The sequence below is a fragment of the Sciurus vulgaris genome (assembly GCF_902686455.1).
Source record: "Sciurus vulgaris genome assembly, chromosome: X".
In the NCBI taxonomy this organism is placed as follows: Eukaryota; Metazoa; Chordata; class Mammalia; order Rodentia; family Sciuridae; genus Sciurus; species Sciurus vulgaris.
The window spans coordinates 77,787,259-77,814,784 of record NC_136471.1 but is presented as its reverse complement, the minus strand read 5'-3'; the positions used below and the strand labels follow the sequence as shown (position 1 = coordinate 77,814,784).

Here is a 27,526-nt window from a genome sequence, read left to right as displayed (position 1 = left end):
TGACTCCTCTTCCTCCAGCTCCTTCCTCTGGCCTCCAGGCCCAAAAATTCCAATGCTGGGCTGAGGTTATCTGTCAGACTCCGGTGAGGAACAGAGACTTCATTCACTGTTTTCTTCCCTCTGGCCACAGACACTTTGGCTGCACTTGCCCAGCTGCCAGGCACTGTGCAGAGAGTTCAGTGTCCAGGGGCAGTTCAGGCCAGCAGTGAATTTGGCTGGCATTTCATGGCCAGAGCTGACATAGTAAATGTGTATTTTTCACTGCAGAAGCAGTGTTTTCTGGACCCAAGGTAAGCAGCAGGTCTCTCTATAAGGGCACCTGGGTTTGTACTGGGGAGCCCCAGGAGTGCCTAAGAGGCATCACCCGCTTCAGTCTCACTGTCCAATTGAAGTACAGCAGCAGCCCAGAGATTGACCCCCATGTGAGAACCCAGCAGGTGTCCCAGATGTGAGGCTGCATTGGGTACAGTCTCCGTAGGGCCAACCTTCCAACTCTCCTCCTTAGAGTTGGAAGGGGTTAAGGAGCAGGCCATAGGCTGGCTGGCTGGCTGGCTCTCTCTGACTATCCTGGAAGGGAAGGCTAATGAGGGCAACCTCTAGGACAGAATGTCGCTGGCAGAGACCTTGGGCTAGGGGCTGGAGTCCAAAGCCTGGCAGGGGAGGAGATCCCATTCCCTAAAGAAAGTTACTCTTTAGTAATTGAAACAGTCATATGGTTTCTTCCTCCTCCTATTCCACCACCCCAATTGCCTCTTTAGGCACCATCAAGGAAAGGGGTGGGGCCTGCCTTGTTGAGCTGTCTGCTGGGGATGTCCAGGAAGGCCCCAGATTTGACCAAGCCATTCCAAGGGCCCTAATATAGGAGTCTGAAGAAAGGTGAACTCAAGTACTGGAAGTGGAAGCAGCTTGTCACAGTCAGTTAAGGACAAACAAATCTCAAATTGTCAATCTGACATGTGGCTTTGCACACTCTCACTGGGCTACATGTAGGGTCCTCTTCCAGGCCCTTCTGCTGGAGGTGTGGCATAAAACAAGCATAGGCTTCTAGGCACATTTCCCGGTGTCGTCCTGCTTGCTGTCCATTATATTTAGTAAGTGGCCTCAGTGGCTTTAGGAGTTCAATGTAGCCTGTCCTTTCAATCATTGGGGCAGATCAATGAGGCATTGGGTGAAGTTCTGGTGAGCCAGTTGGAGGATAAAACTGTAGAACACAGGGTGAATAAACGCAGGAGAAGTGAAGGCTGGGCACAACTAGAGGGGAATACAAAAGGGTGACCAGTTCATTTATGGGAACAGGCCCAGAAACCTGCTCTCCAGCTTGTGGCAGGACTGAGCACAGTATATGCCAAGAGGACAGTCTTTGCTATCCTCTCCTTTTCTGAGTGGCCTTGGCTGAGCACATATCACTCTCTGATCATGGTTGCAAGATGGTCTAGAACTCTGCAGGTCTTCTTCAGCTTGGGCAGGTCTGGAACTCCCTTAAGGACTGGTCAGTACATGGGGCAAGTGTGGCAGCAATAGCAGGGGCAGGGGACGCAGTAGAAGGGTGTGTTCCAGGTGGCCAATTCGCCCCAGCACTCACACGCGAATTCGGCCACGAGCAGCTCGGTGCCCCCCCTGTCTTGGTGTGAGGCGGAATAGCACCGGGGGACGTCTTCGAATTTGACGTTGCCCCAAGCGACCTGCACGGCGAATCAGTGGTGGGGAGCTGTAGAATGGTGAATTGGTACCTGGAAGGCCCTCCAGAAGTGGGACTCGATTCTGGTTCCTCCGTCTGCTAGGCTGTATTATTGGAGGTGATGCACCCAGGAAATTCTCAGCATGGTAGCCAATGGTGGTGCTAATGGTCTGAGTTGAAGTGTCAACAAGAACAGGCTCCTCCATCTCCATCAGCTCTTCTATCGAGTGGATCCCATGGTGATGGGGCCCATGCTCTATCTCACCATATGTGTGCCCCCTCTGTCGCTCCTGTTCTGGCTCCTGCTCTGGCTCCTGGCCCCCCACCTCAATTTCGTCTTCTTCCTCATCCTTACTCTCATTGTCATCCTCATTCTTCTTCATCTCTTCCTCCTCTTTCTGTTTCATCCCCTCTTCCTCCTCCTCCTTCTCATCCTCATCATCTTCATCTTCATCCTCCTCATCCTCATCCTCTTCATCCTCATCTTCATCATCATCATCATCATCATCCTCTTCATCCTCTTCATCCTCTTCATCCTCCTCTTCCTCCTTTTTCATTTCTTCTTCCTCCTTCCTCATCTCCTCCTCCTCCTCCTCCTCCTCCTCCTCTGTCATCTCTTGCCGGAAATCCCTCATGTGCTTCTCCTGGTCCTTCAGGGAAAACCTGTGCCTGCATATCCCATCTTCTTCTTCCTCATGGTAGCGCTGTTCATCTTCACTTTCATCCTCATTAGGGTTTGGAGCAAAAGGGTAGAAAACATTGCGAACCCCAGGGAGCGGGATTGGTTTGGGGATACGCACTTTTCTTTCTATCTCCACACACTCAAGAATCAGCTCATCCAGGTCGGCCATTTCAGTTGACCATAAGAGCTCCTTTCGGAAGAATTCCGATAGGCCTTTGAGGAATTGGTTTTGGAGGCGGCAGTCATCCCAAGACAAGAACTGGGCCAGGAACTGAAAAGCATCTGCATAGCTGCCCAGGGTACAGTCTCCCTGCTTGAGCTTGCGGATGGCCTTTTTCGCCACTCGTGGGGGGATGGGGCCACAGAATTCCTTACGGATTTCATCCAGGAAGCGCGGGAAGTTGGCATGCAGGGAGCTTCCTTCCTGGGTGACTGAGATGGCCCAGTCCCTAGCTTGGCCAGTGAAAAAGGAGATCAAAAAGGCCACCCGCTCAGCACCCCCGGGAAAATGATCCTCATGGTCAGCTATGAAAGTCTCTAGCTGCATCAGGAATTCAGCCAGGTAGACTGGATCGCCAGAAAAGGGCCGTATGTTAGGCCGCTCCAATGGTGGCAGAAGGGGCTGCGGGGGCGGCTCCTTTGATGCGGGCGAGGGCAGCTCCGGCGGGGGTGGGCTGGGTGGCAGAGGAGGATCATTGACCCCCTCGGGGTTGCTGTAGTCCTGGATCACGTTAATCAAAAGATCATCCGAGACATACTCGGGATCGGTGCGTGGGGGAGGCCAGCACAAGAAGGGCACCTCTCCCTCGGGAATGGCGTCGATCTCACTGAGCGGGAACTCAAAGTTCTCCTCGGCAATAACGGGTACTATGGGCACTGGCCAGCGGATGTAGCTGGAGACATTGCCCCGCAAGGAATTAACCTCGGCCAGGGCTCTTCCCAGCTGAAGGCCCAAATTGGCATTCTCCCCGCGAAGGGCATTTAATTCTTCTCGCAGGGCCACATTCGCCATGCGGAGGCTATTGAGATTTCCTGCCGCCTCGGACATCTTGACTAGCTCAGGGGCTCTGTCTCCGGCAGTGGGGGCAGGGAGCTAGGGGCTCAGGGAGGAGGCCGAAATGCCGCGGCGGGGACGCGAGAAGAAACCGAAGTGCGGCAGCGGGGCACAGGAGAGGCCGGGCCACACCCACCGGGGCGAGCACTGAGAGCAGGCGCTCGGGGCGGAGGGCCCCGCGGCTCGGCCTGGGACGCGTTACCTCAAGGCCGGGATCGAGGAGAACGAGCGGCAGCGCAGGACCAGGAGACACAAGCGCAGGACAGGAGACGCGGCGACTGCCTGGCGGGCGGAGGCGGGTGGTGCGGGAGGGAGAGGACTGCGGCAGGATCTGTCGAGGAAAAATCTTGCGGACGGCGATTCCCTGCCTTTTAAGCGCAGCCTCACACCCCCTCCCCCCCGCAGGGGCGGGTCTTCGCGAACCGCGGGCGCCCACTGGCCGTGGCGCGCCGCTCCCCGCCCCCTCCTCGGCTGCGCCTCTCACTGACTCTCTCCTTCCCTAGCTGCAGCTAACTCGAGTCGGGAAAATGCGACAGCGACTGCCCACTCGAGGTCGTCATGGCGACAGCCAGTGAACGTGTTCCTCTCCTCGGGCAGGCCCCCGAGTGTAGAGGAGCTGCTTCGCGAGGCGCAGCTCAATCTCCAGAGCCTGTTGCAAGGTACTGAGAGGGAGGGGGGCTGCGGCCGGAGCCCAGAGGAGAGCTGCGCAGCAGCAGGAGGGAGGAAAATAGAAAGAGGACAGGGACCAGCGAGAGAAAAATGAACAGTTTCAAACCTATCGAAAACAAAGCACTCGTTCTCCATCTTTCACCTTACAGACTGATGATCCTAAAACATTCTATTTCCATAACTGTCTCCAACCCCCCTCCCCATTTTTCAGTTCATTAGTCCATGGGTGCTAGGAGTGACAGAGGCTGAGGCAAAACAGTGGGTCAGACCCTTCACAAAGAGATCTTGGCGGGAGACTCCCATAATGTGGGCCCACATTCCCTCTAGCCATCCTCTTGCCACATCGCCCATGCCTCTGGAATCCTGCCAGCAGGAAACAAAGGGGGCATCTGCGGAGTCTCCCATTCTGAGCTTCACTCACTCTGCTCTTACAATAACCTTGCCCACATGCCTCCTAGGTAGCTACTACCTCACTAATGTAAGCCCAATATACGGCATCCAGAGTTCACCTATATTGTACTTTTAACCAGACTGAGTTTCCTCTCAATGTGAATCACATCTCTGGGCTGGGGATGTAGCACAGTGGCAAAGGCGTGCCTAACATTTGCCAGGCCCTGAGTTCCATCCCCAGCACCTCAAAAAACTACATCTCTTACTACTCTTGGGTTTCCAGAAGCCCCTGATGCAGGGCTGGATCCCCCAAGACATGCCTGGTGGAGGCTAAATGCACAGAGATCTTCTGTCAGCTCTTGTTTATCCATACCAACAATAGTTAATACCAGTAAAGAACAGAAGACAGCCAATTGGCTTCCCAACTGGACTGTAGCCATAACCCCCACCTCCTTACTAGGTCAGTGGTGACCTTAGAGAAACAAGATGCTGAGGGACACCATGAGCCTTGTGTTCAGATAACAAGAAGCTGCCATGCAGAAAAAAAGAGTCAGTGTGCTCTATGTTGCTGCCATGGGCAGAATTAGGACCAGTGGGTAGAAATTCAGAGGGAGGTAGATCCCACCTCCAGATAAGGAAGAACTTTGCTGATATGCCTGACTGTCCCAACTGTCCATGGAAGGAATGAGCTGCCCTTGGGAGGGAGTGAGTTCCCTTTCCCTGCAGGTGTGTGCTCTGATGCTGAAAAGAGCACGTGGAAGGGCTGCTGAGGAGGGAGTCTGAGCACAGAACCCAGTGTTGGACAAGAGAACCTAGAGAGCAGGCCCAAGTTTCCATGATTCTCAGTCTTGTAGAAAGTACATAGAGCCATGAATGTTTTTTCTTTTACTGTCACTTCCTTCATTACTCATCTAAGTAATCACTTCAGTCAAATCCATTCAAATCTTACACATCCTTCATATTCCCTGATGATGCCCCTGAACTTGGACCTCTTCTATGCTGCTACCTCCTCCTTCCCTCTTCTTCCCCTTAGTCTTCCTAGACCCAACCCCACCCACAGTGGAACCAGGTCTATACAAGCTCAAGTAAGAGTTCTTGCCACCCAGGAAAGAGCTCCAGACAAGACTTCCCAATGCAGATCTCTTCTTGCTTCACACAGTTCTTTCCTTGCTAGAGTTGCAGAAAATCTGAAGAGCTACAGGTCTTCAAACAAAGGACCTTTTGCTAAAGGTATCTGCATCCTGAGCCACTACTCTGATTTGAGCACTTAAGGTGGGTGCCATCCATATGAGGGCTTGATACCCAAAGCAACACAGCTCAGATTTATTGACTTGCTTTTCTCTTCTGCCCTCATGGTCTCAGGAAGCAGGCATCTTTCTATTTCCAAATTCAGTGGCTCCAATACCAGGAAATAGCCCAAAGAAACAACATGAGTCAGGCCTGGCAGCTAATGCAGGAGCCCTTGTGGTCCTCTGAGCCCAGCACTTGGCCTTGGCCCCCTAGAGTGTGTCTCCACTGTGCTATTTTTCAGAAGAATATGAGGAACAGTACTCGGAGGCCAGACTTCTGGGGCAGACCTTCCGCTCTTCTGATGAGGCCCCCGAGCCCACCCCCAGCTCAAGGCCCCAGTCTGCCAAACGTCTGGAGTTTGTGTTGATGGTGAGTTGCCTCTTACCCCACCTGGGAGAGCCAGCGTGCTTCCACTGACAGGGGACCTCCAGCTGCTCACATTACCCACTGGAAGCTACTGCTTACCTCTGCTCACCAGCAGAGTTCTCTGAGGCCCCAACCAGACGGTCCCTGCACGGCAGGCACCCAGCCAGGCAGCCTGTCCACGCTTTCTGCCTCCCAGATGAAGCCTCCAACCACTCTGCCTAAACAGTCATCCTTTGGGCTCTGGTTCATCGCCAGTTGGTAGCACACCCTTTCCATCACCTTCTCTCCCAACAGCCTACAAAACGGCAGCTGAGCGAGGATGAGACTACCACCCAGGGTGTGAGGGCCCCAGAGGCCCTGAACCTATCTGCAGCCGACAAGCCAACTGCCTGGAATGGCCCCTTCCCTTTGCCCATCCTAGAGGAGAAGCGGTGGCCTCAGCCCTGCTCCACGCACTCTGACCTTGTGCCCATCAACATCTCTGGTAGAGTTGCTTAGCACCACCTGTTTGCTTCCCTTTCATGCCACTATAGCTCATCCTCTCCAAATGCACTGGGTGCTGGGGAGGGAGGGCCACCGTCTTTGCTACTGGCTACTCTGCACTGTCACAGTCATGGCTCTCACTAGGGAATGGAGGCATGCAGAAGAGGGACTCTGGCTGTTCTCCTTCACTCCCTACTGTCACTGCCACTCTAACTGATGCCATTTGATAGCAAACAAAATGTTCTTAACGGACAGCTACAAAACTTTGTGAATTTGGATGCTCTTCAGAGCATAAATGGAAACTTAAAGTGTGGGAATTCTGTTTGGTTTGGAGAAAGACAATGTCCTGTGCCCAAAGCCAGGTCTGGAGTACAGACTGAAGGCACAGAGAGAGGATAGGAGTTAGAGGACTGATGGCAGAAAGGGAAGGTCACCCAGGCAAGACCAAAAGCCCGTGACCACACACTAAGTTTTCTGGCAAAACAACCTCCTCAACTTATTTGGCAATTTTTTCAAGAAAGGGAAGTAGTAGACTGGCACAGTGATGCACACCTGCAATCCTAGCTACTTGGGAGGCTGAGGCAGTAAGGATCACAAGTTCTAGGCCAGTCTCAGCAAGTTAGCAAAACCCTGTCTCAAAAATTTTTTTTAAAAAATTAAAAGGGCCAGAGATTGTAGCTTAGTGGTAGAGTGGTAGAGTGGGTTCAATTCCAGTACCACAAAAGAAAGAATAAAAGAAAAGTGTGTAGTAATAGAGACTAAGGCACAAAAGACCAAAAGGGACCCTGGGACAACCATGAGAGTGAGGAGTTGATATTTGTAACTCAGCTAGCTATGACTTTGGGGGTCCGTGGCACACTGCCATTATTCATCTTTTGCTCCATTGGCTCTGAGGGGAAGAGGAAGAGGACCAATTATGACAGAAGAGACGGGGCCAGGGATCCAAGCAAATCAAGACCTCAGTGACCCAAAGGAATCAGAGGGAGCCTTCAAGCCAGCACAAGCCCTGCTATGCTGGAACAAGTTGATGAAGACAATGAGAATAGCTCTGGCCACATGTAGGGATGCTCCCTGGATATGGGGACATCCTTTTCAACTAGAGTCATCTGAGGGAATAAGAGGCAGGAAGTAGAGCCCATCACTTAGGGAAATGTGCCAAGAGGAATAAGGGCTGATGAGGAGGGACTCACAAAGTGATGTTGGGCACTCTGTTTCTAAATGAATATCTTACTGACCCTGAGTTTTACCCACAAAAGCACTTGCTGCTGTGTGTCTATATGTCTATGCATAATACTGTATGGCTGAGAGGGGAGGGTCTGCTGAGCCAATTACTGAAAAAAGATAGAGAGAAACTGCATACCTGCTTCCACAGCCCTGCCTCACCCTGATTACCCCAGCAATTTCCTAGGAACCAAAAGCCAACCCACAACTTTAAGAGAGCTAAGGCTCAGCTTAGTGTGGTGGGGCACACCTGTAATCCCAGCTACTCAAGAGAGGCTGAGGCAGGTGAATTGCAAGTTCAAAGTTATCCTTGGCAATGTAGTGAGACCCTGTCTTAAAATATAGTAAGAAGGGGTATGGATGTAGCTCAGTGGTAGAGTGCTTACCTAGTGTGAGGCTTCAGGTTCAATCCCAGCAATGCAAAAGAAAACTGTTGCAAAAAAAGAGAGGGACTTCATCACCATACAGCAGCAATTTGGTAAAATGTGACCAAGGAGGCTGTGGAACAGAATATCAGGCTGTTTCCTAGATGGAGGTGGGGGGGCAGTAGACAGCTTCTTGGAGACATTGGCCTCACCTGGCCCCCTATAAAGGCCCCCTATATCAGAAGATATCACAGTGAAGCAACATCTGCTCTCAGTCAGTCAGTCTGCACTAATGGTTTTCACTCCTGGCTGTACATCTGAATAATTATGGGAGGGGTACTAGAAAATACTTCTACCAAGGCCTTACTCTCACAGAGTGAAGTGTTCTGGAGTGGAGTCCAGGTTTGGAGTTTCAAAAACTGCCCAGTTTATTTCAGTGTGAAGGCAGGGTTGAAAACTATTGCATTAATCCACCTAAGATTTAAAGGTGACCTGGATGCAGTCTGTGAAACAGCATGTGTGCCCAGCACCAAACAGGGAAGCATAGGGGAAAAGTGCCACCCACCTGGACGCAATTCATGCTCATTGCTACTGCCGTCATCCCTTCTCTCTACCTCAGGCCAGTTTCAATGTACTTTAAACAGAAACCAGGATGCACCCAAGTGTCTTTATTTTGGCTACAGGGCAGCAGTTTGATAAACATGCAAGTTTGCGACACTCGTTGTTTAACACAGAAACAGCCGTGAACCCCAAGTCCACCCTGAGGCGAAGGCGGACCATTATTGGATTCTCTAACTTTTCCCAGCGAGACCAAGGTGACCCCACCACAGCGATCCCCCAGACCCTTCCCCTCTTCCATTCCACCAGTCCTGCCACCCAAGTGGCATTGTGGTGTTGGAGAACAGGAATAATTCAGAGGGGTGGGACTTTAGACAGCTTGAGAAAACCAATATGGTAATTAAGGATAGCCAGGAGCTTCTTGTCAAGGGCATCAACTGAATATGGAGAGCATGTTCCCAGAACTTATGAATTCATTACATTATTGTTTTCCATTAGAAATGTAGTATAACCACATATGCCAAATTTAAGCAAGCAGACAAACAAGGTGGGGGTGGAGGGATTGCCATGAAAATCACCCCTTCACAGAATCATTACTACCAAATGCTTCCAAAGAGCATAGACCCAGGCTGGGGATGTGTTAGTGGTACAGCACTCACCTAGCGTGTGCAAGGCCTTTGGTTCCATCCTCAGAACCACAAAAATAAAATAAAACACAGACCTGGGAGATGGATGTGAGCACTTACTAACCATGAGGCCTTGGCCAAGTTACATAACCACTCTGAGCCTCAGCTTCTTCATCTGTAATTTGGGGATAATGATACTGACCCAGTTGAGTCATTATGAGGATTAGACCTTTTTGTACAATGTGCCTGGTATATAGTCAATTTTCAACAAATGGTGGCTATCTGTATAAATTCTAGTGGAAGTAATAATAATGATAATACAACAGTCATAATTGTGTATATGAGAAAACCTCTGGAGACTTGGAACAACTGAGCAGTTTCCTCACATCTGTAGGTTATCCTGAGTCCTTTGTGCTGCAAAGGTAAAAAGCAACAGGTAACAAAAATGCAGCCAGGCTCTTGGCATTCCACCTCTGGTATATTCCATATTCACTGCTGGAGCTGCAAGTTACACAGTGCTGTCCTTAGTCAATTTGGAAACCTTTGCTCTCATCTCAGGATTGACAGATGCTGCGGGTTGTGATGGTTTCATGAGCCTGGGGAGAAAGTACGGGAAAAAAAAAATCCAAGGTGGTCCCAAGGGACTCTTCCCCTCTAAATGGAATCATCAAAGCTGGAAAATCTTTGGCAGTCATCTGGACGATTCAAGGGCACACTGACTCACTTGTGGCCATGGGCAAGAACCCAACTTCCCTAGCATCCTCATCTATAAAAAGGAAGAACCAAGGAATTCTGAGCAAGCTGTTGGCAAATGCTTCTTGGCAAAAAGTTGGTGCTCCTGTCTCGAAATTGTTGATGGGGGATCCCTTGCTGCACCACTAATGTTCTGTGCTTTCCTCCTCCAGGTCACAGCAACAGCCCAGCAGGCAGTGTGGCTCGATCTATCACCTCAGACACCAGGCCCAGCCACTCAGCTCCACAAAGTGTTCACGGAAGAGTTGCTGTTGGGCAAGAAGCTCGGTTCCCAAATCTCACCTCTCCAGGACTGAGAAATCCTTCTAGTGAGCCTGAAGATCCTCACCAGGCACATAGTGGCCTAGACCCTCCTGGCATGGAGAGCATGGGAATGGTGTACAGTGTCCCCAGTTCTTGCAATGGACCAACAGAATCAACGTTCTCTGCTTCCTGGAAGGGAGATGCTTTTACTTATGTAACTCCAAGTGCCACTAGCCAGAGCAGTCAAGTCAATGAAAATGGAAAAAATCCTTCCTCGGGGAATACTTGGGTCTCTCTGAACACACTTCCACCTCTGGTTCCTAAGGAGGCAGCTTCCCTCTTTGCTGCCCGTGATAACCCAACAGGATGTAGTGGGCTAACTGGCTACTCTGAGCACCCTACTCAACGAAGGCAAGTGCCAGAAAGACCCCCTAAGATTGGCCTTCTGACTGGTGGTACCTCAAGGCTTGAGACAGGCCCAGGTGGGACCAGCAGATTCCGGGAGAGATCATTATCTGTGCCCACAGACTCAGGCACCACAGATGTAGACTATGAAGAAGAACAGAAGGCCAGTGAAGCCTGTGCCCTGCCTTATGCCAGTACAAGCTCTGAGGGCAGTAACAGTGCTGACAACATTGTATCCCTTAGTGCTGAGCAGGAGGCCCGGCACAGAAGGCAGAGATCCAAAAGTATCTCACTCAAGAAGGCCAAAAAGAAGCCTTCCCCACCAACACGCAGTGTCTCACTGGTCAAAGATGAGCCAGTCCTCTTGCCAGAAGGTGGATCAGCACTGCCCAAGGACCAGAGGCCCAGGAGCCTTTGCCTCTCTTTGGAACACCAAGGACATAACCTGTCCCACCCAGATGCTCAGGGTCTCCCAGCTGTGCCAATCCTCAAAGATCCAGAAGGTACACAATTCTCCCACCACTGGTATCTCACCGATTGGAAGTCTGGTGACACCTATCAGTCCTTGTCTAGCTCCAGCACTGCCACAGGCACCACGGTCATTGAGTGCACCCAAGTTCAGGGCAGCTCAGAATCTCTTGCCTCTCCTTCCACCTCCAGAGCCACAACACCTTCCCAACTCTCCATTGAGGTAGAGGCCAGGGAGGTATCCTCCCCAGGAAGGCCCACTGGACTGATGTCACCTTCCAGTGGATACTCCAGCCAGTCAGAGACACCGACACCCACTGTTTCCATGACCTTGACCCTGGGCCACTTACCCACTCCAAGCAGCAGTGTCCGGGTACGTCCAGTGGTACCTGAAAGAAAGTCATCACTACCCCCGACATCACCAATGGAGAAAATTTCCAAGTCACGTCTATCGTTTGACCTACCATTGACCTCTTCAGCTAACCTAGATCTGTCTGGGATGAGTATCTCCATTCGCAGCAAAACCAAGGTGAGCCGCCATCACTCAGATACTAATTTTGGGGCTAAGCTGGCACAGAAAACTAGTCCCAACCAGCCAATCATGCCCATGGTTACTCAGTCTGACTTACGTTCTGTTCGTCTGAGGTCAGTCAGCAAATCTGAGCCAGAAGATGACATTGAGAGCCCAGACTATGCTGAGGAACCTGCAGCAGAAGTCTTCACCTTGTCAGAAAGAAAGGTGAAACCTCCCATAGCTGAGAAGCCCCCACTATCCCGAAGGCCTCCAAGCTTGACCCACAAACCACCATCTGTCCCAGAAGAATACCCACTAACCTCACCTGTGACCCCCAAGAATGCCATTCAACATGTGAGGCCGCTCCCCCAAGACAGCTACACGGTGGTGCGGAAACCAAAGTCCTCCAGCTTCCTTGATGGCCGGAGCCCAGGGGAGTCAACAGCACCCTCATCTCTTGTTTTCACGCCTTTTGCCAGTTCCTCTGGTGCTTTCTTCTCAGGAACACAGCAACCTCCCCAGGGATATATGGAGGATGAAGGCCTCAAGATGAGAGCCCTGCCTGAAAGAATTAGCCTCCAGAGCCAGGAAGAAGCTGAGAGAAAGACAGGCAAGATTCCACCTCCTGTACCAAAAAAGCCCAGTGTGCTATACCTGCCTCTCACCTCTCCAGTAGCTCAAATGGAAGCCTATATGGCAGAACCAAGACTGCCTCTGAGTCCCATCATCACCTTGCAAGAAGATGCCAAGTATACCCCCATCAGGAATGACCTGCCTGGTAAAAGGACAACTTCAGCTCCAGCGGTTGACAATGAAAAGGAGGCAAGCTCTCCGGGTTAGTAAACTGTCCAAGGGCTTTTTCTTTCAATCACAGGAGGGATGAGGGTGAGGATGGAGTGCCCAAGGAAGAAGCAGATGCCCCAGAATGCTTATCTTCATCCCAGGATGACCAAATCTGTAGGAGTACCTCTTGAAGGTTTGGATTATTCTGAATAGGAACTATAGGCAAGTAGGCCTTACTGTCCTTGGGATCAGAACTGATCTGGGGAAGATCTCCAAAGTCACTTTTGGACCAGTCTCCTTGATTCAGGTGCTAGATAATGAAATCAAACTAGCCCCTAGTACACTAGGACATCAGGATCCCATCTACTCGCCAGGCATGCTCCCCTGCCCTAGTACTCTATCTCACTGAGCAGTACTTTCATTACCCACATTAAATGTAGTTTCATGCAGGGGACTCAGTACACACCCAGACAGTTCAAGTGCCGTGACTGGCATGCAGGTTTCTGAAACAATGAATTCTGTTACCACCAGCAGCCTTTCTTGGTGCCATCCAGAGGCATCCACTTCCTTAGAACCATAAGAGTTAGTTAATGATTCTCATCCTTTTTGTTTGTTTCTGACTTTTTTCTTTGCACTATTAGGAATTGAACCCAGGGGTGCTCTCCCACTGAGCTGCATCGCCAGTCCTATTTTATTATTTTATTTTGATATGGGATCTCATTAAGTTACCCTGAATGCCTGCCTCCTTCCTGCCTCAACCTCCTGAGTAGCTGGCATTACAGGCATGTACCTCTGTACCTGGCTAATTTCTGTCTTTTCGTTTTAATTGTAAAATACACATAACATTTACCATCTTAACCAGTTTTTTATGGTACTGAAGATTGAACCCAATCAAGCAGACTAGTCAAGCATTTTACCACTCAGCTATATCCCTAGCTCCCATCTTAACCATTTTTAAGTATGTAGTACTTTAGGGTCAAGTACATTTGTATTGTTGAGCAACTCATCTCCAAAACCCCTTTCATCTTGCAAAAATGAAAGTCTATACCCATTAAACAACTCTCCTTTTCCTCCTCCCCCAAGGCCCCTGCAACCACAATTCTACTTTGTGGGTCTATGAATTTGACTACTCTTGATATTTCACAGAAGTAGAATCATACAGTAGTTTGGTTTTTTTGGTTTTCTTTTTTTTTTTGTGACTGACTTAATGTCCTCAAGGCTCATCCATGTTTCTCATCTTTTGTGAGTCCTTAACACAAAACATCAAAATCTCATGACCTAAACTGACTTGGACTCGCAATATAAGTTAATCTTTGTGACTAAAACAAGTAAACAAATCAAAGTTACAGGTTTTTTTAGAATATGTTTCCTCAGACTGGGTGTGGTGACACATGTCTGTAATCCCCAGTGACTCAGGAGGTTAAGGCAGGAAGATTGCAAGTTCAAGGCCAGCCTCTGCAACTTAGTGATACCATCTCAAAAAAAAAAAGGGGGGGGGGGGAGGGGGGATGTAGTTCAATGGTAGATCACTCCTGAGTTCAGACTCTAGTACTACAAAAAATAAAAAAAAGAATATGCTTCCTTAAACTCCACAGGTTCCTACTGAGATTCAGACAGGTCCCACTTTTACCCACTGGATAAGAGTCATTGCTTAAGATTTCTCTTAGCGCGTTGATTTTTGAAAATGAAGAGCATCATATTAAATGAAATAAGCTAGACTCAGAAATATAAGGGTTGTATGTTTTTTTCTCATATATGCAAGTTAGAGAGAAAAAGAGAAAAGGTATATCATGAAAATAGAAGGGAGACCAATAGAGGAAAGATCAGGAAGAGAGAAGGAAACAGCAAGAGGAGGTACTAGGGATTGCAGTTGATCACATTATGTTATATGGCCAGGAGCACTGATGTATACCTATAATCCTTACCACTTGGGAGGCTAAGGCAAAAGGACCACAAGTTCAGAGCCAACCTGGGCAACTTAGAAAGACCTGTCTCAAAATTATAAAAAAATAAAAAGGGCTGGGGATATAGCTTAGTGATCGAGCACCTCTGGGTTTAATCCCTAGTACCAGAAAAAATTATGTGATGTGGATGTATAAATATGCCACAATTAAACCCTCCATTCTGTATAATTATTACACTCCAATAAACTGATATGTTTTAAATGAGAGGCCGGGGGCATAGCCCAATTGTGGAGCACTTGTCTAGCATGTGCGAGACCCTTGGTTCCATCCCTAGCACTGAAAAATATATATAAATAAATGAAAACTAAAATAAAACAAGAGAATGCTTAGACCACCTGTTGTCATGAAAAAGGCATATGAGAACGGTGACTCAGAGCAATCTTTACCACTCACTCCACCTTGGGCAAACCATTAAGCTTCTTAACTTCATGTTCCTTCTCTGCAAAAATGAAGACATTATAAATCTCCACCCTGCTGCCCTTCCAGAGTTACTCTGAACATCACATGAAATAAACGTATGAGAATGAATGTGCTTTGTCCTATCTATTGTGGTCAAAGTCATTCATTCCTTCTGGTTCTTATGCCTAGGGAGTTCTGTGGAACCAAGCACCGAAGAGAAAAGTTTAATCAGTGATAAAACAGCCGAATGGATTGCGGAGGAGGATGATGACGTGTTTGTGGCTTCACGCACAACTGAAGATTTATTTACTGTGATACACAGGTCTGGACCACTTTCCTTCATTCTAATTGAAATTGCAGTCCCTTTTTCTACTTAAAGAAAAACTGCTACCTCTAAGAGCCATTACAATTGCAACTGGAGACTACTTTCAGATACCCACATATGTGAGTGCAGTCCAGGGCCTCACATCTCAAATTTACTGACATCTTTGGGTGAAGTGGAGGAGGGGAGGGGAGGGGAGGACCAGGTGCCGAGTGAGAGGCCCCTCGTCTCCTAGCAACCATTTGGCCTATTGTGGCTCCATCTGCTCTCTCACAGCTCTGCCTACAGTCAGAGACATTTAACCCTTCACAGAATTCCTTGTACCACAGAATCCTATCAAGAGATGATGTGGGCACTTAGGCAGCCTATCAAAGCAGGAACTTAGGCAAAGGGAAATGCATGAAGTACAGGGGCACAAGGCAGGGAGGGGCTTGGTGACAAGGAACCTGGAAAAAACCCAGATACCAGAGCTAGAATACCAATTCAGAACAGAATTAGTCCCAGGTTGTCCTGATTCAGTCACTGAGCTACTAGCCTAGACCACCACCATTTGTCCTTGGTCCCAGAACCTGGACAGGACTGAACCTGCAAGCAGAGGCCAAGTGACTCCAGCTGTGGGCATTGAAGGGTGTGTGGTGGGGGCCAACCAAGGACCTGAGGGCTTAGAGGTGGGAGAGAAAGCTAGTCAGTACATTTTCAAGACTACCATGTACAGATTTTCAGTTGCATCACTATGAAGCTTTGGTAAATGTCTGGTCCCGAAATTAACTCAGACCAAGCTCTCTCTTATTTAGGTCCAAAAGAAAACTGCTTGGCTGGAAGGAGCCTGGGGAGGGCTTTGCCGGCAGCAGACCGAGCTCTCACTCACCAGTAAAGAACACAGCTGATTCTCCAATCAGTGAGTCTGCCACCATTGCAGGGTCAAGCAGCATTGCCAGCCTAGATGCTGGCAGAAATGATGATTTCAAGGCCTTGCTCCTGAAGAAGGGAAGTAAGGCAGCTCCAAGGTCCCGCCCCTCAGCAGCTGAACTGCTGAAGACCACTAACCCACTGGCTAGGAGAATTATTGCACAGTTTTCAAAAGACTATGAAAACACCGATAACTCCAGTACCTAAGCCCTGAGTTTGACAAGCAGGATTTACTTACTAAACTTGAGTAGAGAAGGGGGAAGAGAAAGGGTTATAAAAAGGAACCATGGGAATCACAAAAGAGCCTACATTTCTTTTACATTAACTCACACTCTGGACAGCAGGAGAGAGGCTACTTCAACTAGTGCTGAAATTGTCAGGCGCTGGAATCGTCTTTAGATATTTTGCTTTTCCATATTTACACCCTTGCCATGACTGGTTACTGGGTTTCTTCTTGTTTTTCCCCAGCGGTGTGCACTAACTAAGGAGGAATTCTCAGAAGCAAAGGTTGTGCCACACTTTTCATGCCATCTTTTCAATCAATGTCCTGGCTCCTCCATTCTTGGCTTGTGTCACTGAAAGCCACAGTGGGAGAGCAGATAAAGGGCTGCCAACCCCCTGGATTGGGGCTATTGGGTGCCATTGCCAATTATTCATTCTCATGAGGAGGCCTTGACAAACCTGTGTGAAGATACAGAAAAACAGCAAGGCCTCCTCAACCACAGTGTGATTACTCCAGCAAATTTTGCAGGTGTGCACTTATTTCAGCATGGGGTTGATTGGATGGCTTTTGTGGTGCAAAATATGAATGTGACTGTATCCCGAAACTTTATGCCTTTTTCAGTTTGTCTACACGGAGATCAGGGTGATAAATTTCAATAAATTTATAGGAACCCCCAACATTATCTAGAAAAGGTCTGGACTGGGTGGATTTGGATGAACCAAGCTTAGCCAGCAAATGAAGTAGCTTGTTTGTTCCCTCAGCTCTATCCAAGGTAACCTGCACATGCGCCTTGAGGTCCTTCAAGTGTCAGTTGATGTGGATAGCCAAGATCTGTGCCCAGATCATGCTGCATTCTAAGACCTCTTGTTTCATTTGCATATAACATTCCAGTACAGGAAGTAATTAGCTGAAGGACCAGTGTCATCAAGGGCTCAAGGAGGATAGAAAGTAAGTGCATTTTGCCCCACACCATTCAATTCAGATGGCACTTTGTGGTTGGTTGGGTTTTGTTTAAAGGAATTCTGACTCTATTCCAAAAACGAAGAACTTACAGATTAAAAGGATCTACCCAGAGTCTAAAAGGCAACCTTGTAAGTTGCTATGACCCATAATCCAAAAAGGGCTACATTTTGTCATTTACATTCTGCTGTTTGTCCAACTTTCAGTTAACTGTGCTGGGGGAGTATATAAGAACTCGGGTAAATGGGATGCTGAAAGGATTTCAGAACAGTAATTGCAGCCCCTCCCCCATCCAAAATATCAAGCACTAAATATTCTTGTAAGCTCCATTTTCTAAGCAGAGCAAGAGCAATGATTCATTTGATTTCCACATCCCTAATTTCAGGGAGTTGAAGACAAGACAAGAAAAGCATTGAACAGAGAAAACCTTCTGACTGATGTTGGAAAGTTTTAATTGTCTACCGGTCCCAAGCGGTAAAGAGAAAGTCAAATGAAATTGTAGTCTGCTTCACAGAGAGGGTTCTCAGGCCCTTTCCTCCTTCATGCCTGTCCTACAGAGTCATTTGTCAATCTCCTGGAGGATGCATCAAGACTTCCAGAGACAAGCAGATCTCAATTTTGATAGGACACATTCCTCCCCAATGAGAAGCAAGTTCTTAGCTCAACTGCCCACACTCCAGCTGGACAGAGCAACTGAAAACCCACTCTAAGTGCTGAGAAGACTCAGGCCTCTCACGTAGATGTCCTAGGCCTAGGCTACTGGTTGGTCCAGTTCTGAATTCTAGACTAACAGGAACAGCCAGGCCCACCAACTCCCTTGCAATCAGCATTTCCCCCCAATTTAGAAAGAAGCCACTGAGAATGGTAGACAGCTGGTGAAAGTCCAGTTGTTTTTGAAAGTATTTGAACTATCTGGTTTGAAGGTCTTAACCAAGTTTCAGGGGGGTTGCCTGAAATAAAATAGATTCATCCCTAGCCTTAGTTTATACATGAATGCCACACTTATCTGTCCTGGACTCAGAATTCCAAATGATGGAAACATTTTGCTCTGGAAGGAAATGAAGGAGTGTTTGTGTTTTTGCCTAACAAAAGTGAAAGGTTGCCAGGGCCTGCTCATTGGGAACCATTATGAATAGCTGAACTCTAAAGTATGAGAGTATAATGTAGGACTTATTACTTCTGCTGATTTTTCTGGAAGCTTCTTATTTGTGAGTCCTAGTAGGTTTTGCCTCTCCCCTCACCTTACTACCTATGGAGATATTCCCAAAAGTTTCTAAAGCTGAATGCTGAGACGCTTTGGTATTTTACAATTTCTGTGATTCTTGCTTTCCTCTACAGAACTCCATATGCCTAGAATTTTTTAATATCTTTGCATCATCATCATGGCCCTCAAATGCCCAGTGGTGACCCCATTAGCACAAGAGGATTTTGGAGCAGAGATTTTATGTTCAGAGACAACATTTATGACTGGATGTATTCATATAATATTTTGCAAAAGGTGGATCTAGTCCCAAACAACCAAACCATAAATCTTCAATTCATTGATTAAAATAACACCAAGCATCTTTCCTGCTCCTAACACTCAACCTCTCTCCTGCACTTACCACTTTTTGTAGTGTTGAGGATCAAACCCAGGGCCACATGCATGCAAGGCAAGTGCTTTACCATTGAGCTACACCACCAGTCCTGCCTCGATTATCATAACACTGACTCTCTCTCCCATCCAGGCATTTATCACCATATTTGCCACCTTCTGGGCCTACTCTGCTAAGGCTGGAGAAGAGAGGTAGGAATCCCCCTCCAGGAAGGCTCTCAGGAAAGCTACTACCACTACTATGACTAGTATGAATAATAATGTGAATAAGATCCAAAAGTGGAATATAGAAGAGATTGGAGGGGAGTGAAGCTGGCCCCAGAATGTCAGTTTTCAACTTCAGCCCTCCTATTCCAACCAAAAGTAGCAGGTGGTTTTGATCTTGCATGAGCAGAGGAAGCCATCCCCAAAGAGGCAATTAATTGGTATCTCAGAATGCTTTGCATGTGGTGAGGATTCATTACATATTTGTGGTTCTGATGTGGACATTAGTAACTTCTTAGTTCAAAGGCAGGATTTGCTGGTGCCTCCTCTCCTTTGCCTGTACTACTTGCCCTGCCTAGACCTCCCACCTGGCCCCAATTTGTCCCTTACCCCCAACACCCATGAACCGCAGTCCTAGATAACAGCTCAACCATGAAGGACACAAGGCCACAGGCAGCCAATAGTTCACATTGGTTTAATGACCACAAGTTGATCAGCTGATAATGTCCTGGGGAACTTACCATGAATGAAAAATGACAACAGAGTCTCCAAAGCTGTTCTAACAAGCATTTTGTCTGACATCCACTTTAACTATCTAGACAACACAAATCCAATTGTACCTATCTCTTTGAGCAGATCTGCCCATGCACCTGTCCTCTTCCTTGTCCCAGAATTAGTCAGGAAAAAAAAAATGAGTTCATGCTCAGTGTTGTTTCTCACTGGCTCAACCTTCCATGTTTGCCAAGTCCGTGACACAATGGTGAGCTTTCGCTTTAATATGACTTGCCAGGGCCAGGACTAGGGTGAGGTGAGCGAGAAGCGCCAAGGAGGCGCCTGCCTGCTCTCAGGGCCATGCAAGTGCCTTACCCTCGTCCCGGCCCTGTGATTTGCACTCTGCAAAGTGATATCAGTTTCTCTTCTTCCAAGTATGGTTCTTCTGATTTGGGAGGGTAACTTCCCATCTGTTGTTGTACCAAATGTTTTATTGGTATCTATTCTTCCATTCACTGCTAGAAGCCTTTGTATGCCTACACATTATATAATCTTCAGAGTTATCAGAAAACAGTTTATTTCTAAGTAACCTGCTCCATGTGACAAGTTGGCACCCATTTCAGTAGGGACAGCCCTTCAGCAAAATAGTGAATGAATTGGAGGTCTGCCCCTGCCATCTTCAGTCTCTTTCTGCTCCATTCTCCTAGCACCAACTCTCCTTAGTGCCTCCTGCTTTGTTCTCCCCTCTCTAAGAAAACATGCTCTCAGGAAAGGGATAAATTCATTTACTTTGAGATTATAAATAAGGCTTAATGCTACCTCTTTTGAGGGTTGCTTGCATTTTAACAGGGGAAAGCCTTAAGCCAAAGGAATGAAGTTCTACTTGCAGAATGTTAGGCATCAACTAATTGTAAGAGTATATTTTTCACCATGGAAAGGCCAGATTCCCTGATGGCTAACTCCAGAGTATAGAAAATAACTTTATCTCCAGGAATAATTATAGATAGTAGCTGATGGTCACTCAGATTATCCAGAAACCTAGTATTGTTCATTATGGTTATTACCAAGGGACTCTCAGAAGTGGCTACTAAAAGTCACTGAGAAGGCCTAGATCATTCATATTGTACATTAACATGTTTATGTAACAGAGTTAATACTACTTATCATTTCAGTAAAAGAACAAAAAGATTTGAAGAGTTTGTGAAAATGTGTCCTGTTTGTGAAAGATAAAATTGTTCAACCCATGTCCATCAATGTCAGTCGTCCAGTATTGGTAGTAGTATTTATTGGAGGTACAACATTATTAAACATAGGCCTCTGCTCTCCCTCCCCCCATTTTATCTCTGTTATGTGCTATCACTTCAGCTTGGTGTGAGAATGAGACCATATTTATATCAGAGCACCCAGTCCCTTCAAAGCCTTTGCATGTGTTTCAGCTATAAGTAACAAAGATTTAGAGATTTAAAATGATGAGAGAGTGGGAAAGAGGCACAAAGAAGTACTTTTGTCAAAGGGTAGAAAACAGTATAATGATTTAAACAATGACATGAAATAAGGAAAGTTTTAGAGTACTTTGAAATAGGTTTATAGAGGTCTACAGTAGTAAATGGTTATGAACACATATTAGGGGGCACTGCACTTTTAATACATTTAACAAAAAGAAATTTGCATGAGCAATGGATTATTTAAGATAGGTATATACTTTTGTTCAGTAAAGCCCAAAATCTAGTCCAGTAATTCTCAAAGTGTGGTTGCAGGACCAGCAACAGCAACATCCATGGAGGAGAGAGGGAGAGTGCATGTGTGTGTGTGTGTGTGTGTGTGTGTGTGTGTGCGCGCACGCGCGCACATGTGCATACATGTGTAGTCCAGTGATGTTACTCCTTCAAGGCCTTGAATCACTATAGCCACAACTCTTCAACTGATCCCAACCTTTCCTATTGTTTTGTCTGACATTACACTGATCAGTCACTGGCCAAAAGATGTATATCATTGTCTTAGTCAGGCATACATTTGTTTGGTGTTAAGAAATTATCAGATTGAGGACTGGGGTTGTGGCTTAGTGGTAGAGTGCTTGCCAAGCATGTGCAAGGCATTGGGTTCAATTCTCAGCACCTCATATAATTAAATAAAATAAAGGTCCATCGACAACTTAAAAAATATTTTAAAAAAAGAATTATCAGATTGAGCCAGGTGTGGTGACACATGCCTATAATCCCAGTGACTTGAAGGCTGAGGCAGGAGGATCTCAAGTTCCAGGCCAGCCTTGTCAACTTTGCAAGACTGTCTGGAAATAAAAAGGGCTGGGTGGTAAGTGCCTCTAGGTTCAATCCTCAGCACCACACACACAAAAAATAAATACCAGATTGAATCAACTACTTAACTTGTAAAACTTTTGATTTGACTTAACCAGCACACCTAACCTGGTTTGGATTTTAACAAAAAAATTAACTCACAAATTAAAAAAAAAAAAGGTGTTAGACTTGTTTGGTATTGCCAATCCTTAAATAACAATCTTTGCCATGGTGGCTATTCTCCAAAAGGGCTCTGGCAGAAGTATATTTGACTTTAAGATTTTGCCTAAAGAGTGGAATTTGATAGCAATGAACTCCAAAACAAAATATGAATGGGAACAAACAGTTAACCCCTCTCAGCCTCTTTGTAATGCCAAGCTTTATAGAAATTTATTCCTTATGTGGTCTTGAGCTTTTTTATGTCCAATTTTATAAAATGTTATGCATGCAAACGCAGCATTGTGCTCATTGTACCAGTCGCCTCAAACTCATTCCTTCCTCCGTATGTGTGATGGTGAAACAATATCAATATGTATGTTCTGATGTCTCCTGATCAATTGTAAATTGCAAACCTTTTCATTAATTTTTCAATGAGATATAGTTACTCTGGCTAGTAGTTAAGATTTTATTCTTTTTATTATATTTCATTGCTACTTTTTTCTACTGACTCCAAAACTTACTTTGGGGACTATTTCTTATTTGAAGATTGTTGTATTTATCTTATTTCTATATTTATCTATAGTCACAGAATGTTAGAGTTGAAAGGGACCAACCTCTCTCATTCCATAGATGAGGAAACTGAGACCAGAATGGTCAAATAGCTTACCTAAGGTCACGCAGTGAGCCAGAGGCAGGGTCCAACCTCAATTCCAGGTCTCCTGCCTCTAGACTGAATGTTTTGTCACTTAAAGCACTATGTTTATAGAATACTCACAGCTGTCTTCTACTTTTATGATGTGTGAATTTCCCAGGTATTTCAGACAACTAATATCTATATGCTTTAAGAAAAAATGCTCAAGAGTACTTTAGTTCATGAATCCAAAGATAAATCTGATTTTTAATTTAGAAACTTTTGTTCCCTCCATATTCCATATCTGTGCCCTACTTTGTATAATGGATGTTGTACCTAAAAATTGTGTGAAATGGGATTTTATAGATCAAATTTCATTTTTAGTAGGGAGGCTTCCCTACTAAAGGGAATCTTCTGGGGATTTCTTTTGAAAAACCAAGACTCCTCTTGTTCCTTAATGTTTCTATTTTTTAGTGTGAACTTTTGTATTTGGTGTTTATTTAAGTAGGGCAAACCAATATTAGCTTTCCTAGAATCTACTTGAGCCTTCCCTTCTTAATGTTTATGAGAAAATTTCAGATTGCTAGATGCTCATGCATTACTCAGCTGTATTCTAGAAACTTCACTTGGCTTGATATTTTGTCAATCCCTGGGCTCAAACTCCATCTTTATCTTGTCAAAAAATAACAGAGTTTCCTAATCAGTACTGAGCTCTGCATGCAGTATCTTTTCCAGAATATTCTTTGCCTAATGTTTCTAAGTCTGTCTCTCTCTAGCTATCCTTCCATAGTTCACACATAACTTACTATTCTGTGGACTTGCAGGCAGTGCACTTTGAGGGTTGTGCCAGTCATATTGAATGGTATTTCCAGTTATTTTTATCATCCCCCTGTTTCTCCTGGACCTCCTCTGGTTTCCCTTTTCAGGCACACTCAGAGGCTTCTTAGCAGAGATTGGTGGGATTTCCACCATCATCTAGACCAGGGACTGACAAATTTTTTTCTGCAAAGGGCCAGACAGTAACTGTTGTAAGCTTTCTAGACCACATACAGTCTCTAACGCATTTTTATTTGCTGTTACTGTTTGTTTGTTCCTTCATTTGTTTTACAACCCTTGGAAAATGTAAAAACAAGTCAGCTTATGGGTCATACAAAATCTTGGGCTGGACTTGGCCTGCTTGTCATCATTAGCTGACTCCTGGTTCAGACTTATTTTCTGGAACAGGTATTTCTGTAACCTGTCACATGTGATAAGTGGTTTGTGTGCCAGATGATGTGGCTCACTGCCCTTATATCTCCTGCATCATCAGACCAGTCTGACTGCACAGGGCAGGGGGAGAGGGGCTGCATGTGCCAATCATTACAATGGATGTCCCTCATTGACTCATTCTCATTACTGACTACCTCAGTGTAGAAACACTATTCTTTTCTCTGGATATGTCCTTATTTCTTGTTTTTCAGTGTTCCTCTGCCTCACCAGGTTGGGAGTGAGGTGGTAGGATAGAATGAATTCTGAGTTTTCTTATTTCTTTAATCCTGTCATTGCTCCACACACCTTGGGCCCCCCTCTCTGCCATCACAAGTTTAGGACTATCATTAGAAAGTCTGGTTATGTAGGCCATAAATTCCAATCCAATCTATGATTTCCTAGAGAAACCACCAGTTTTCCTGGTTCCAAAGGCTGGTTTTAAAACTCAGAATGTCCATGTGTTTATTTCCTAAAATGATTCAGACCTAGCACTAGACAGAGTACTCAGCCCTGACAAGAAAACCAATGAGGTACAGAAGGTATTCTGTGCCTACAGTTTTTCCCTGTTTCCTGGGTCCCCAGCCCCTGGGTTGAGCTCCTTGGGATGTCCCATGCAGTGCCAAACCTGAAGGTATTCAGCCCACCATCTCCTGTTTCATAAACCTCCAAAATGCTTCCCAAAATTCCTTCACATTTTTCCACCTGACTCCCATCTCCACCCCTCATACTACTTGGGGGTCTGAAGCTTAGATTCACGTTTTCATATTCACTTGTATAAACTTTGGGACACAGGAGTGGATGAGAAGGTGTGTGCCTGTGTATGTGAGTGTGGTTTCTCCACCTGGACTGTGAGGGCCACTTTCACTAATCAATCACACATGCACACATGTACACCATCCAGCTCTCTCATCAATCTTCTGGTCCAGGGCCAGTTCTGCTGGGACTGGTTAAGGAGAACAGATGGTGGGGTTCCTAAGGCATCTCCCCTTTCTTGTCTTTTGAGACCTTTCCATTGGCTTTTGTTGGCTCCTTCCCAGGGAGCCATTTGAAGAAACTCTTCTGTGACACTTCTGGACAGGTCAGTGCACAGAAAGCCAGGACTTCAATTCAGTGTGGACTCAGTCACTCAGAAATAGCCCTTACATTGCAGCTTTTCCTAACTCAGCAAATTTGCTTCTTAGGGTCTTTAGTTTGATTTCTGTCACTTGAGCCCAGGGATCTACCCACTTATTGAAATATAATTTTTTAAAAATATCAGAGACACAAGTAACTTTCAGGATTTCCCTATTTTAAAGCACCCATGAAACAGTCCCTTCTATCTTCTGTTTAGGATTTCCATAATTAGAAAGGGAAACCAGGTTTGTGCCTTGGACCTAAAAGGAGCCCCCCCTACCAAAAGCAAAAGGAGGACTGAGGATTGGCCAGTCCTACTGTACAGAGCCAGGAGGCAGAATTTCGTTAAGTTAGCACTTACATTCAGTGCTTACTAAGTGCCAGCAATGCACTTAAGACAAACAAGGGAGAGAGGAATTTACAGACCAGTATCCTAAACTGTAAGGAAGAGGTAAGGTGATTCCCCCAGTGACAAGAATGTATCCTTGGAACAGAATTTCAAGAAGGAGAAACGGAGAGAGACCACAATCCCAGTCTTGGTAGGATTCCAACACAAAATGGAAGGGAGCCCTCTGTGGGGTGATATTACAAAGGGTTTTACTTGTCTTTCTTTTCCTTTTCTTTTTTTAAAAAGCATTCCTTACTAGCTTGCTACCAGCAATTGAACTGTATTCTTTATATAGCTAAAGCTGTTTGTGTCTTCTTAAAATAAACTTTTTCTGTTAAATCGTTTTCTGTTTCACTCTCTGGTTTTCATTGAACCAATAATGCCTTTATTCAGACCCTAAACCTGACTCATGAGCATGTTTTTCCGACTGCACAGGTATATGCTATCCAACTAGGCCCATTTTGCCCACTGCACAGTATGCCAATCACTGAAGTAAAAAGTTTGGAAAACAAACACTTTATTCATGAGGTGGCCAAGTATGAGAGAAAACACCCTCTGAAATTAAGAAAAAAATCACCCGTTGGACACCTGTACACAAGTGAAGAATCAGTAGTTTCAACAAAAGCAGCCGTCAGGTCCCTGAAAAATAAACTAGGAAACTGTCATCAACATGATCCACATGTCAGATGTGTTGCCTACAGCAAAGATGGTAGAAGACTAATAATAAATTTCTCAGCTATGTGACCTCCATAAGTGTTGATTTTTAAAGTCAACTAAAAGCAAGTGAAGCTGGAAATTTTGATCTTCCCTCAGTTTCATGTGGGGCCCATACAGATTGAATCTGATGCTCACAAATCCTTGAAAGCCCCAAACAAAAACATGTCACACAATATCTTGCAGAATTCCAGCTCACCAAACCATAGCCTTAAGACATCTGGGACTGTAGATATAGTTCAGTGATAGTGTTCTCCTGGCATGCATGAGGTCCTGGGTTCCATCCCCAGCAACAACAACAAAAAAAATGGGCAGGTAATCTGTGTTCATGGACTTCATTTCAAGGATTCAAGTTTGGCTTCTCATGGAGCCAACAAGGGGCTACAGATGTGGCAAAGCTCTAGGGAAGTGGGCAGCCATCACTATGCTCCTGATGGGAAGAGGTGACCTTAACAAATATGTTTCCTCTTTGTTCTCTGGCTCAATAAAGCCACCCAGCAAGGCAGACCAGAGTGAGTCTGTCTAGGAGCAAAAATATCCAAACCAGATGTGGTCCAGATCACTTTCATCCTTCAAAAAGGGTGTGTTCCCACCAATGCAGATGGTGACAGCCAAATGGGAGGGTCAACTTCCATTTAAAAGGGAATTTGTTTTCTGTTCTCAGCAAGTGTGCTTGAGTTCCTTGAAGCCTGCAGCCCTGTCTCTATAGGCCCCAGCAGTAGCTTGTGTTCCTTTATACCACCAGGCTACTCTTTGGAAAAAGACACAACAGAATGGCAAACAGCCGAAAAAGCAAGCATGGGAAGGGAGAGGGGCCAGGGTTACTTTCAGACAACAACAGGCATTAAACTTGAAGATAAAGGTCAAAGAAGGAGACTGGCTGTAGGTGGTCTCCTGTCAGGCAGTGCCTGGCTGTGACCCAACAGATCCGGGTCTGAGGTTCACCCTAGAAGGCTCAGAACCTCCTTCACCCACAGCACCATGAGTTGGTGATGCATTTAAGGACTGACCCACACTGACCAAACTCACCAAAGACGTGTAAAAGGCAGGTCCTGGAACCATAATTAACCACTTTCCAAGCAAATGTCAGAAATGGAGCCTTGCAGGTTGAATTAAATATATCACCTGGAGTACAATGTTGTTTGCCAATTTCTTTAAATTTAGATAGGGCACAATCTCTCCAGTTGACCTAGTTTTCTACCACTCCCTAGCGGAGTAAACCCAGCCAGTTTAATTTCTGGAAGGCCTTTGAAGTTGTGACCCTTGCATTAAGGTGTTGTCACAGTTGGGTTCCTGAAAGCTGACTCTGAGATGGAGCATACCATGTGGAATGTTTTCCAGGGAATGACCTAGGGATCGACATC

General features: G+C 46.2%; 2 protein-coding genes across 14 annotated transcripts in view; one reads left to right on the top strand and one right to left on the bottom strand.

Annotated features, from left to right (window-relative positions):
* NHSL2 (NHS like 2) overlaps positions 1-25,792 on the top strand; it is a 277,111-nt gene extending 251,319 nt beyond the window's left edge. For 6 of the 13 annotated variants that reach the window (XM_079125019.1, XM_079125026.1, XM_079125027.1 and 3 more), the window contains 7 exons: positions 3,918-4,073; positions 6,005-6,132; positions 6,424-6,613; positions 8,882-9,013; positions 10,288-12,600; positions 15,101-15,233; positions 16,028-25,792. In XM_079125019.1, coding sequence (XP_078981145.1) covers positions 3,918-4,073; positions 6,005-6,132; positions 6,424-6,613; positions 8,882-9,013; positions 10,288-12,600; positions 15,101-15,233; positions 16,028-16,349 — 3,374 coding nt within the window. In that variant the 3' untranslated portion in view covers positions 16,350-25,792. The remainder of the gene's footprint in view (positions 1-3,917; positions 4,074-6,004; positions 6,133-6,423; positions 6,614-8,881; positions 9,014-10,287; positions 12,601-15,100; positions 15,234-16,027) is intronic. The other 7 variants (XM_079125031.1, XM_079125020.1, XM_079125021.1 and 4 more) reach the window with 3 other exon arrangements.
* RTL5 (retrotransposon Gag like 5) lies at positions 553-3,880 on the bottom strand. Its single transcript, XM_079125044.1, has one exon. It carries the CDS (start codon positions 3,406-3,408, stop codon positions 1,579-1,581), a length of 1,830 nt encoding a protein of 609 aa, XP_078981170.1. The 5' UTR covers positions 3,409-3,880; the 3' UTR covers positions 553-1,578.
* Positions 25,793-27,526: the final 1,734 nt, after the last annotated feature.

What these genes read in the sequence shown, in the direction of transcription:
- RTL5 (XM_079125044.1), bottom strand. Translation starts at nt 3,408, where the DNA reads ATGTCCGAGGCGGCAGGAAATCTCAATAGCCTCCGCATGGCGAATGTG.